The 13,155-nt window shown below is 41.8% G+C and overlaps 1 protein-coding gene and 1 long non-coding RNA gene across 6 annotated transcripts in view; one reads left to right on the forward strand and one right to left on the reverse strand.

Annotated features, from left to right (window-relative positions):
• The window catches only part of ARL6 (ARF like GTPase 6), a 955,202-nt gene extending 952,744 nt beyond the window's left edge, over window positions 1-2,458 (forward strand). For all 4 annotated transcript variants that reach the window (XM_085603578.1, XM_085603577.1, XM_085603576.1 and 1 more), the window contains one exon: window positions 1,437-2,458. In XM_085603578.1, the coding sequence (XP_085459704.1) occupies window positions 1,437-1,462 (26 nt within the window). In that variant the 3' untranslated portion in view covers window positions 1,463-2,458. The remainder of the gene's footprint in view (window positions 1-1,436) is intronic.
• The window catches only part of LOC146867125 (uncharacterized), a 68,952-nt gene that overhangs the window by 23,551 nt on the left and 32,246 nt on the right, over window positions 1-13,155 (reverse strand). For both annotated transcript variants that reach the window (XR_014961081.1, XR_014961080.1), the window contains one exon: window positions 10,860-11,015. This is a non-coding gene — a long non-coding RNA (uncharacterized LOC146867125). The remainder of the gene's footprint in view (window positions 1-10,859; window positions 11,016-13,155) is intronic.

Here is a 13,155-nt window from a genome sequence, read left to right on the forward strand (position 1 = left end):
AAAAGCCATCCGGCCCCCACTGTGTATACACAGACTACATACATAGCACCACAAATTTAGGCTGCTATTACATTTGTGCCTGTGTGTAGACTAACATTGCAAATGAAAGTTACCTGCGACTCGGGGCTTGCTCCCTCTTTCTCCTCAGTTTCGCATCATATCTGTTGTGTCTCCTTTGAGGAAATATCTTCGACAAATTATTATTATTATTTAATAATTCAGAAGGGATAAAAGGCAAAAACAGATATAGTGGGTTATTTCTCGGAAATTGTGATTTTTTTTTTTTTTTTTATTTATTTATTTTACATTGAATGCCAGTGCCATTTATAGGGGGCCCCTGAGGAAATGCCTCAATTTTCAGGTCCTTATTATTAACAGATGAAGTATGTTTTTGTGAATCTCGTGCCAGATGTATCAAGATAGCATTTTGCAATTCCCTATTGCGAATCACAAGGATTCGCAATTAGGGAATCGCAAAATGCAATGTGTGAAGGTGTATAGTACACGTTTTGCGATTCCTAGGGGGGTCGCAAATTACCTACCTCATGAATATTAATGAAGTAGGTCGCAATTTGCGACCCTTCAGGAATCGCAAAAATCACGGGGATGGTGGCCTGATGAGATCAGCATACCACCATGTCGGTGCTTGCTTTTAAATAAAGCAATCTTTTTTTTTTGGTTTTTTTTGTTAAGCAGCCCGTTTTCCTTAAAGGAAAACGAGATGCTTTACAAAATGAAAAATTAAAAAATGTATTTAATTTTTTAAGAGCAGGCAGTGGTCCATGGGACCACTGCCTGCTCTTAAAAATAGTTTTACAAACATTCACAAAGGGGAAGGGGTCCTGCGAATGCAAATGTTTTGCGGCCGCAAATGCGATCACAAAACATTCATACATACCAATGCGATTTGGTATTGGGAAGGGGCGCCCTAAACACACCCCTTCCTAATACCGAATCTCAAACCCATTTTGCGATTCGGTAACAGGTTACCGAATCTCAAAATTAGGTTTGCTACATCGGAAAAGCAATTTTTTAATTCGCAAACAGGCAGATTCTGAGAATCTGCCCTTTTGCGAACGCAAAAAGGTTTGATACATCTGCCCCTCTAGACTAAATAAGAAATTCCAAAATAGCTCACAACATCATTAATTTCTTGTAGGCCCTACACCATCAATGAATACTCAAAAATGGCAAGCTGTAATGCGCACTATTGAGTTGCCATTTGTTAAGTAGCCAATGCATTTTTGTTTTTCTGTGTATTCCTTTTCTGTTTTATTTTAGGTTGTGATTATTTAATTATTTCTGGGTACCTGACATAATTTACTAAAGTACTCCCGAGTTTCTGTTTTTAATTTTGTAATACTATTTTTGACAGCAGCACACTTAGTATTTGTATGCATGTCCCTAACTATATTTTGTTGTTTTTTTACCATCAGACCAGATTCAAGCAGTGAAGACTTAAAATATTATTAGGAAAGTGTACGCCTTCAAAGAACACTAAATGCAAGCGTCTGTTAACATCAAAGAGAAAAGCTGGTCAGCCATTAGGACCAACGGTTGTATAAAGGTTCTGTAAATAGTGTACTCTGATCTTCTCTTTCACCCTTGAAAATTGGCATGAACATGTAAGTGCTATGTTCAGAAAAATGTAGCATATAAATGATAGAAATCAGGTGACTCCCTACTTGAGCAAACAGTAATACAGAAGTGGATTAACTGCAAAAGATTAAATATATTTATTAATTTATGTTGCTTCATAAATCAGTGAGTTTAAGCAATTTGAATGTGTAGCAAAACTGCATTTCAAGAGTTTTGTACTTGTTCTTCATTTTTTTTCTACAGATGTAATGTTGGCTTTTAACGTTTTTAATTTAACATCCATAGTATTAGAGAAAGTGTAAATTGTATTAGGACATAAATTCAAATGTTGCGAGGGAAATATGTTCATGCAAATATTTTGATTCTGTTACATTTTGTACATACAAGATCCCCTGTTATTACTGTGAACAAAACATACAATCTACATTATGAATGCATTCTTCATAGGCTAATTATCAAATAAACTGTAAATTCTCACAGACTGATTCAGAGAGAGGGGGGGCGCGAGAGAGTGAGTATCGAGTGTAAACGATGGTTCTTCAAAGCTATGAGTTTTGCAGAATGCCCGCTATAACATATCATCAAATTTGGAGATGGTGCATGAAATATTGTTAAATATAGGATGGCCCAGATGCCTGCTTAATAGATTTGCCATTGTGCCATAGACCCAAATACACACCGGAGAGAAACAAATATATGCAGAAATGATTCAATTAAAGCACCTTTAATACTTTGTCTGTTTCAATGTAATTTAAGGTGGAGTTGGAATGCCAGTCTCAGTCTGTTTGCCAGAAAATGCACAAAATTAAGTTACAGAAAAAACAAACCTTGTTTCCTAATAAATTAGTTTTTTATTATATACATGATTTGTGTGTTTATTTAGGTTTTATATGTGGTGCTGCTTCGCCTTGATGTCCTAGCGTACTTTGCATTAGATTTGTAACACTTGAATAAAGAAATAAACAGAGCTAGACTGGGGACAGGTAAGACAACCAGGAAATAGCCCGCAAAGCCATTCAACAGTTGGGTCATTAAACTTCAAAGGTGCAGCTGTTAATCAAGACATATGATGTGATTCACCAACAGACAGAGAAATGGGTTAGTGGGAAGGGTTGGTTTTAGTGTAGAAAATGATTTTAGGTATGTAGGACGAATCTGAAGAATAGGTCAAGAGCTAGCTAGATCCCTAGAGGTGACATTTCCATATTCTGAGACTGTGGAAATTGTTTTAGATTTAATGTACAGTGGGTAAAACAGTAAAAACTAGACCACTCTAACTCTTGATGGTTTTAAACATAATGTAGAGGAATGCTTGAAGGTAATGCATGTCTTAGTAGAACGTCAGGTAGTTCTTTCAAGGTCTCATAGTGATGATCATAATCTTGAAGCCAGCAAAGAGGGAGAGCGCGTTGGTGGCACAAGTCATGCAAACACAGCACATTCCAGCCTACTTATCATTATTGACTGAAAAATGGAGCTAAAGTCAGAAATAAGAATGGAGAATGAAATAATTTTCAGAAGTCAGTCAACAGAAATATGGGTACTTTTTATTCAGTTGTAATTGTAGTCTATAGCATCTGTTTTCTATTTTCACCCATTTCTTTGGATGAACTACGTGGAAGATTTGGTTCACAACCTTCCAACCAATATGTGATGCAGAAGAATTAACCTGTTACTTACCTATGACAAAACTTTCTAATTTCTAGTTCTTGCCAACGGGGCTGGTTGTCGTGGGAGAGCAGGCTGGGCATCCTTGCTCCTCAATATATTATACATAATGCAAACCCTTCCTATCCAGCCTCCTCCTCGACTCAGAGAAACTTCAACATCTCATGAAAATATTCATTTTGGGAGGTGGGAGGATAGGGATCCCAGCTTGGAAAGAAAGATCACATATCTCCCACGAAACAGAGGCTGTTAGGGTGTACCCAACCCCTCCAATCACTGTATGCCGGCTCAGCTAAGATATATTCTAGAATGAGAAAGGCTCTCCTCTGAAAAACAATGGTGCTTCATAGATCAATAGATTGCAGGATACGTATTTGGAAAATGCTGTCGCTACCCAGGTGACGCAGACTGTCGGGTGTAAATTTATGATGTATGTGAATTAATAGAAAACGAAAACTAAGAAACCACATTAGAGAAAGCCAAATCATGAAGACAATTTTAAGGAAAGGCAATTTTAAAGAAATACAAAAAATGAATATTAAATGAAACATTTTATAGGTAAGTTAATTTCAAGGGAAAAATGAAAAATGCATTAAGCTTTGGTGCAGTTCAGGACTACTGTGGGGGGATTAGTTCAGGAATAGGTAATGTTTAGGGTGATGAGGAATTTTTAGGGGTCAGGAATAATTGGTGTTCCGGCATAGAAAGGGGTTTTTAAGGTTCAGCGATGAGTGAAGTGTAGGGGTGGTGAGGGTTCTAAGGTCTCACAGATGACTGGTGTTTGGGTGTGTGGGGTGTTTTTAGGTTTCAGGGATGGGTGGAGTGTAAGGGTATTGAGTTCTATGGGTTCATGGATGGGCGGAGTTTAGGGCTAGTTTAAGGTTGAATTATGGGTTTATCGCTGGGGTGTTGTAGAATCTTTAGGGTTCAGAATGAGGTGGAGTTTAGCGAGGTATAACTTTTTAAGAAATCAGGGATAGGTGGGGTTTAGATGTAGAAAGGGTTTATTAGGGTTCAGGGCTGAGTAGTTTGGTGTGCCTTTGGGTTATGGATGGCTGGAATTTGGGTGTGGAAAAGAGGGTTCGAGGCATATGAGCTGCTGCAGTCAAATTATTGCATTAGATCGCCGCCTAGTGTTGGGTCCGGATGTTGCACGTTGTTGTCTTGGAAGAGTCTTCGAGATCTCACGAGATAGGTGACTCCTCCCCTGGACTACAGTGCGCATGGACAGCTCCTCCATCGTCAGATTGTTTTTTTCCGCCATCGGGTTCGGCAAAAATGCCTTAGGCGCCGAGAAAAACACATACGGCACCGGCTCCGGCTCCGACGCCGACGCCGAAAGACTCGACCGTTCCCAAAAACGTCGAGCCGAAAACGGTCGATCCCAAGAAAAATATCGACCCGAAAAAGACTAACGACTCCAAAAAGGTCACCGAGCCTAAAAAACAGATCGAACCCAAGAAAACGGTCGATCCGAAAAAGGACGTCGAAGTCAAGAAAGCTCCCGAACCGAACAAAAAGAAGGTTCCCGAGCCAAACAAGTCGAAGCCGAAGCCTACAAATCCTTCGACTCCCAGTAAAAAACACCAAAAATCTTCGGTGCCGAAACCACCAAATACAGAGGAGGAGCTGTTTTTTCCGGATCCTGTCGATCCAAAACAGAAAAGAATCATCATAGACCCTAACACAGGTCATGTGGTGCTCCACAAGAGGAAAATTCATCCTGCCTTACCCTCTCCTATTCCTCTAAAAAGGAAGGACATTGCTACTTCTCCTATTAGGCCTGTTACCCCTCCTCCTCTCTCTCCTATTCTGCCTTATGTGCCATACACCCCCCCCCCATGCCTCCACAGCCTGTTGGGGAACCAGATGAGGACATAGATAATGATCCACAAGACCCTTATGACGATCCTGATGACAAATCCCAACCTGGACACATGGGGAGACCCATATTCACCAGACAATAACACACCTCTTCTAGACCCCACACCATATCCTTCTAAACCATCCCCTCCTGACGACACCATTGCATTCCATCAGTTAGTAGACAGGGCTGCTAGTTTCCACGGGGTAGATATGCATGCTGACCCTCTGGAAGAGGATTTCTTGCTGGACCACCTTCCCAACCACAGAAAGAAGTGTCCGCACTTTACCCATGCTCAAAGGAGTCTTAAAACATGCACCAGAAATATTCAAAGACCCCATTAGGGCTAGAATACTCAACCCTAGACTGGAAAAGAAATATAGAGCAGCACCCTCCGACCCTACATACATCAAGGGTCAACTACAGCTGGACTCTTTTGTAGTCGCCAATGCACGAAAAAGGGCTAACTCACAAACCACTGGCGATGCTGCACCACCAGAAAAAGAGTCCAAACTACTGGAGGCATCAGGGAAAAGGGTGGCTTCACAAGCAGCCAACACCTGGAGAATAGCTAACACACAAGCATTGTTAGCTAGATATGACAGGGCGCACTACGACAAATTAGAGGAGCTGTTACAACATCTCCCTGACCCATATAAACAACAGGCAAATGACCTTACCCAGAAAGGAAAGTTGATCACTAATGCCTCAATAAAGTGTGCTCTAGATGCAGCTGACACAGCCTCTAGAACAGTCAATACAAGCGTGATGTTAAGGAGACACGCATGGCTTTGCATATCAGGTTTTAAACCTGAGGTGCAAACCACTATTCTCAATCAACCCCTTAACCAAGATTTCCTGTTCGGGCCTGAAACAGATGTCCTATTAGACAAAATGAAAAAAGATACTGACACCGCTAAATCTATGGGTGCACTGCAGACTTATCAATCCAAACGTTCCTTTCGTAGATCCTCCTATAGAGGTACAGGGAGAGGGAATAATACACAAACCTCTCAACCTTTCCAAACTACCTCTCAAAACACATTTCACAAAGGCAGAGGAGGATAAAGAGGAAACAATACTAAAGGTAGAGGTAACAACAACAACCGTGCCTCCACCACTCCCAAACAGTGACCTCTTACACCTGCCTCCAGACCACTTAACACCAGTCGGAGGCAGATTATCACAGTTCCTACCTGTCTGGGAATCCATCACGACAGACAGGTGGGTGAAGCAAATTATCCATTCTGGTTACTGGCTACAACTTGCATCTACCCCACCCAACATACCACCCAAACACAGACCAATGTCAGAGGAACATACCATACTATTACAACAGGAGGTCTTAGCAATGCTACAAAAGCACGCTATAGAACCAGTTCCCCTGCAGCAACAAGGGAAGGGAGTTTACTCTCTCTATTTCCTAATCCCCCAAAAAGACGGCTCCCTCAGGCCCATTCTCGACCTTCGTCCCCTCAATCAATATATACACTCCGATCATTTTCACATGATCACACTCCGACAAGTACTACCACTACTACATACCTATTCATCCCGCACACAGGAAATACCTCAGATTTGTAGTACAGGGACAGCACTACCAATTCAAAGTCCTACCCTTCGGGGTAACAACAGCACCAAGGGTGTTCACAAAATGCTTAGCAGTAGTGACAGCACATCTAAGGAGACAACATATTCATGTGTTTCCATACCTAGACGATTGGCTGATAAAAGCCAAATCACATCACCAATGCCTGCAGCACACTGTGACCACAATCCATCTATTACACAATCTGGGATTTTCCCTCAACTACCCAAATTCCCATCTACAGCCCTCCCATATACAGCAGTATCTGGGAGCAACTATAGACTCCACAGTAGCAAAGGCTTACCCAGCTCCAGCCAGGATACAGAACATTCAAGCAATGATCCTTATACTCCAACCTCAAACTCTTCTGACAGCAAGAGTGTTTATGCAACTCATAGGCATGATGGCATCTTGCATATTCATAGTTCCACATGCTCGGCTACAAATGCGTCCCATACAAGAATGCCTAGCAACACAATGGAACCAGGCTCAAGGGAAACTAAAGGACCTAGTGTTGGTAGACAGTCGTACCCATCGCTCTCTGCAGTGGTGGAACACACAAAACCTTTCAAAAGGACGACTGTTCCAAGAGCCAGTTCCACAAGTGGTGTTGACAACGGACGCATCACTCACAGGGTGGGGAGCCCATCTACTTCAACATACAGTGCAAGGTCTATGGACACCGCACCAAAAAATACACCACATAAACTACCTAGAATTACTGGCAATCTTTCAAGCACTGAAGGCTTTTCAAAAACACATAGCCAACAAGACTGTCCTAGTCCGGACGGACAATATGACAGCAATGTTCTATATACAGAAACAGGGGGGGGACACACTCTCTGCAGCTATCACACCTAGCGCAAAGGATATGGAGATGGGCCATTCCACAAAACATCCATCTTCTAGCAGAACATCTCCCAGGAGTAAACAACCAGATTGCAGACCTATTGAGCAGGCACAGTCAACAGATCCACGAATGGGAAATTCACCCAGAAGTCCTACTCCCATTTTTTCAAGCATGGGGACACCCAGACATAGATCTGTTCGCCACAAAAGAAAACGCAAAATGCCCATCCTTCGCCGCCAGGTTCCCACACCCGCAGTCGAAGGGCAATGCGATATGGATGAACTGGTCAGGCAGATTTGCATACGCTTTTCCGCCAACCCCACTCATTCCATTAGTGGCACGCAAACTAAAGCAACAAACACTTACAATGATCCTAGTTGCTCCCACATGGGCACGACAACCATGGTACACAACACTCCTAGAACTCTCGGTCGTCCCTCATCAACGACTACACCTCTCTCCAAAACAACTCACACAGAACCATGGAGAGATACTACACCCAGACCCCAATCAAATGAACCTGGCAATCTGGCTCCTGAAGTCTTAGAGTTCGGATACCTTAACCTGCCTCCTAATTGTATGAATATCATCAAAGAGGCAAGACGTCCCAATACCAGAGCCTGTTACGCAAACAAATGGAAAAGATTTGTTATTTACTGCCAAAATAATCAAATCAATCCACTAGACGCTTCTGTCCAAAACATAATTTGTTATCTGCTACACTTACAAAGATGTAATCTAGCATATTCATCTATAAGATTACACCTAGCTGCTATTGCAGCATACCTCCAGAACAGACAACACGTGTCTCTTTTCCGCATACCACCTATTAAGGCATTTATGGAAGGGCTCAAAAGAGTGATCCCTCCAAGAGCTCCACCTTCCCCAGTCTGGAATCTTAACATTGTACTTACTAGACTTATGGGTCCACCCTTTGAGCCTCTACATTCTTGCGAATTACAGTTCCTAACATGGAAGGTGGCATTTCTAATAGCAATTACTTCACTCAGAAGAGTAAGTGAATTGCAGGCACTAACAATTCAAGAACCTTTCATGCAAATGCACCAAAATAAGGTAGTTCTCAGAACAAACCCTAAATTCCTACCAAAGGTCATCACTAGTTTTCACATTAACCAATCAATTGAGTTAACTGTCTTTTTTCAAAAACCACAGTCAGTAGCTGAAAGAGCACTCCACACACTGGATGTCAGAAGGGCTCTACTCTACTACATAGACAGAACTAAACCATTTAGGAAAACAAAACAGCTGTTTGTGTCTTTCTGTCAACCTCATAAGGGTAACCCTATCTCAAAGGCAGGGATAGCCAGATGGATAGTTAAGTGCATACAAATATGTTATCAAAAAGCTAAACGCACATTAACTATTCCCCCAAGAGCACATTCCACGCGCAAAATGGGGGCATCCATGGCTTTTCTAGGGAATATCCCCTTAGAACACATTTGTAAGGCAGCTACATGGTCTACCATACATAATTTCACTAAACACTATTGTGTTGATGTGCAAGCCAAACAACAAACTTCTGTAGGTCAGGCTGTCCTTAAAACACTTTTCCAAACTACTGCAACTGCCACCGGTAACCACCACTAGAGGAGGAACTGCTATACAGTCTATGCAATAATGTGACTGCAGCAGCTCATATGCCTCGAACGGTAAATGTTACTTACCAGTATGCATCTGTTCTTGGCATGTAGAGCTGCTGCAGTCACATGCCCACCCTCCTCCCTGGTGCCGAGCACAGTTGCAGTACTATCTTATTTAGATACATTTACATGGACACCTTTCTTTTCTATTACTATCCTCCATCTTTGCCACAATGGCGAAAAAACAATCTGACGATGGAGGAGCTGTCCATGCGCACTGTAGTCCAGGGGAGGAGTCACCTATCTCGTGAGATCTCGAAGACTCTTCCAAGACAACAACGTGCAACATCCGGAACCAACACTAGGCGGCGATCTAATGCAATAATGTGACTGCAGCAGCTCTACATGCCAAGAACAGATGCATACTGGTAAGTAGCATTTACCTTTTTAGAGTTGAGGAATGCATGGATTTAGGGTTGTGACTTATTTTGTGATTCAGGCATGGTGGATTTTTTGGGGTAGAAAGGGCTTTTAGGCTTCAGGGATGGTAGTTTAGGTATGGTGAGGCGTTGTAGGGGGCAGGTATTGATGGTGTTGGGGATGGTGATGGATCAGCGAATTAATAGTATCTGAAGAAATTGTTTGACCATGTAAAATATGATATAATGTCCCCTGAAGTAAAGCACTGAAATAAATATCTCCGACAAAATTGTTGCTGAAAGTAAGACCTGCAACCATTGCATTTACTCTTAAAAAATATGCATTCAAAAGACAATTTCAACCAAAAAGACATTCTATGAATTGGTTTCTACAAAAAGGTAAATGCCATTCATTCTGAAAATTTCCATTAAATTGTTTAGATAAAATGGTTACTCAGTAATGCTAGTCCATGAAATCCTCTTTCTTTGAAATCACACACAGCTGTAAATTTCTCCCCTATCATAAGAGCTACAGTGCTGGCCTGCGATGGTTTCAGGATTTCCAGAGGTCTGACAATGGTCCCCTCTCCTGTGAAACCTACAATAGGTATCCCCAACTTCACTCCGGCTGTGGTTGGAGACCACTACCTACCTTGCAGGAATCCAATTGCAAGAGAATAGGGGATTTTGCCGATATGGAAGGAATACTTTCCTTCAAACAGATAAAGACTAACTGTAGGATCCCATGGGGGAACGCTGGTGTTATCTTTGCATACAACATTGGATTACACTCACTACTATTAAACTTGGAGCCAGTAGACCCTTTGCCCCATTTGAATAGTGGGTCTTTGCCAAAAAGGTTGACAAAGGGATATTGTATGATCTCTGCAAATTCCTTAACCACACCATGCACAGACGGATGGCTCCGGCGTAGAAGCGTTGGAAAACCGAGCTGAAAAGCCCCTTCTTGTACAAAGAATGGTAGAGGTCTTTCACCAAGCCCACGCTTCAGCATTCTATGCAGCAGGTAAAGAGGTCCTTCTTAGAATTTCACACTACTGCCCGTATGGAGCAATGGATGTCCTCTGTAAAAGGCAGTTGCTGGTGTGGGTGCGGAGAGCCGGGCACACTTGCACATATTTTATGGAGATGCCCTAAACTGAAGAGATATTGGTAGGAGGTATTGTCTGACATAAATTGAATAATTGACACGGACATTCCACCTTTCCCTAGCTTCACACTCCTCAGACTTCTAAACTTACAAACCTACCCATTACACTGGTGCAGAGGTAAAGTTACCACACTTGCCCTCTGTGCTGCTAGGCAAGTCTTTACATCCAATTGGGTTATAGACAAGATCCTGGATCACACAGAATGGCTTCACAGGCTTTGGGATCTCCTTGGCATGGAGAAGATTACAGCTACCCTAGAAAATAAACAAAGTCAATATGACAACATTTGTAATCCATGCTTAAAATTCCTGTCTCAAGAGTTTATTGAACTTTCGTGTCTTGTGTACCTACACATTCTAGGACTTGCTCAACTGCCAGATGGAACCACAGAATAGCCCAGGACCCATTGATTGACTCCTTGTTCTTCTCTACTCGCAAGCAGGCTGGACAGCGTGGTTACACACAGTGGCTTGAATGGAACACCACCCCTCATTTTGTATAGAGACATTCTGGAAGAGAATCACTCCTGACCAATGCCTCTTTTCCTAATATGTTTTCTCCTCACAGAGTGCTCTAATTCCATCACATGGAAATTTAAAGGCTTTGTGCAAAAAAACCTGGTGCATATGACCACTATAGCACTAGATTCAAAGAGGTCCGTTTGAGGATTCTCCCAAAATGCAAGTATCTAGTTCACCATATGCAGAATTATATCCAACTTGTGAATAGTTGAGAGCAGTCCACTGATAGCATCTGGCCTATGTCTTCTCCCCACTAAACAAACTTCAGAGATGTTGAGATTGCGAGTTAAACACAATATTTTATTTCTATGAACTTGCTGCATAGTTTGAGGGACACATCCATCCTGTCTGTTCTTTTGGTAGTGCATTCATGCGTATTGTCATTCAGGACGTCTGATCCATGACAATAGTAGGTGATGGGTGCAGCAACAGCAGTAACTTCCTATCCTGGGGTGTCCGGATTTAGTTGATCAAAGTACTTGTAAAATGTGTGTCCCATACTGCAAGTGAGATATCCTTCACTGAAAGTGTCTGTTGTCACAAAGATTTGACTTGTTCTCAAAAGAAGGGATTGTCCAGAGTCCTTCAACTTGATTTGTGTTTCCATGCTGCAAGATAATGGTCTCCAAACACAACTTGCTGGTCGATTTCACCAACCAGTTGCCTGACGAAATAGACCATGGAAACTCAACTAGGGTTACAAGTTGGATGTATACTAATTCAGGACCTTGATGGCAGACAAGGTTTAGTTGGATAATTGGTCATATCTTTTGTTCCATACCCCACATGTGAGTACATATTTAAATGCTGTTGTTGTATTCTGGATTCAAGAGATATCCTCCTACTAGAAGTGAAAAAGAGAGTGGTTTGATGATATGCTTGCAGTGTGTGTATATAAGTATGTATGTGGCATTTGGGTAGCACAACCTAGGCAAAAAACAGCAGAGCACTGTACACGGTCAAAGGCAAGCATACAGTCAATGAGAGATAGCAGACACAGCTGGATTCCAGGAGAATAAGAGAATATCAAGTCTCTGGGTTCCACTAGTGCTATGAAGGATCGTTTTCTTCTTCTATCAATCTATCAACAAGAAGAAAAGGGGTTTATGAGCAACGATATTGACATTTCTGGTTCACTCTTTGCACTTGGTTAGAGGGCAAATGCCCTACCTAACTGCATTGTGACATATTCTTAAAGTGACATCAGAATAGCAAAGGACACTATAGTCCTTACACTGTGTTCAATTTAGAACCCTTCCTATAAAATACTATCGTTATTCAGAGAGGGGTGGTATACCAGTGCATGCCCATGGTATGTTCTCTCTCTCTCCCTCTCTCTGTTTCTCTTTCTTCAAGTACATTGTGTTTGGAGATGGTTTCTTTGCAGTATGAGCACATTTTCATATTTTTTATATTATTGAAAAACAAAACGGAAACTATGAAGAAAAGACAAAGAAATAGAAAAAGTATATTAGAACAGCCTTATATGGGTGGCCGGCAAACATGTTTCCTACAATGAATCTTCCTAAGAGCAATAAAAGGAAATGCTTGTCTTGGATGTATTCTGTATATTACAACTCAGAATTCTCTCTAATTCCGAACTGTATTGCGATAACTCTAGAGCAAGAAGCAAACCAGCAAACCTTGTTTTCACCGCAAGAACATTTGTTCCTACACTAGACATCTTGGTTAAAGCAGAAATGTGTTGTTTGGGACTTATGGTATTCACCCGGTAAGAGGTGTCCATAATAAATATATATCAACGCTGGGTAGTTAAAGTTAGGACTACGTTTCCAGCTGCAGCATCTAGGATACGCGATCTGAAGTGTGCTTGCTGCGCTGGAGATAGGATTTCAAAGACAGCCTCCAACAA

This window comes from Triturus cristatus, chromosome 1_2, assembly GCF_964204655.1.
Source record: "Triturus cristatus chromosome 1_2, aTriCri1.1, whole genome shotgun sequence".
NCBI classification, from domain to species: domain Eukaryota; kingdom Metazoa; phylum Chordata; class Amphibia; order Caudata; family Salamandridae; genus Triturus; species Triturus cristatus.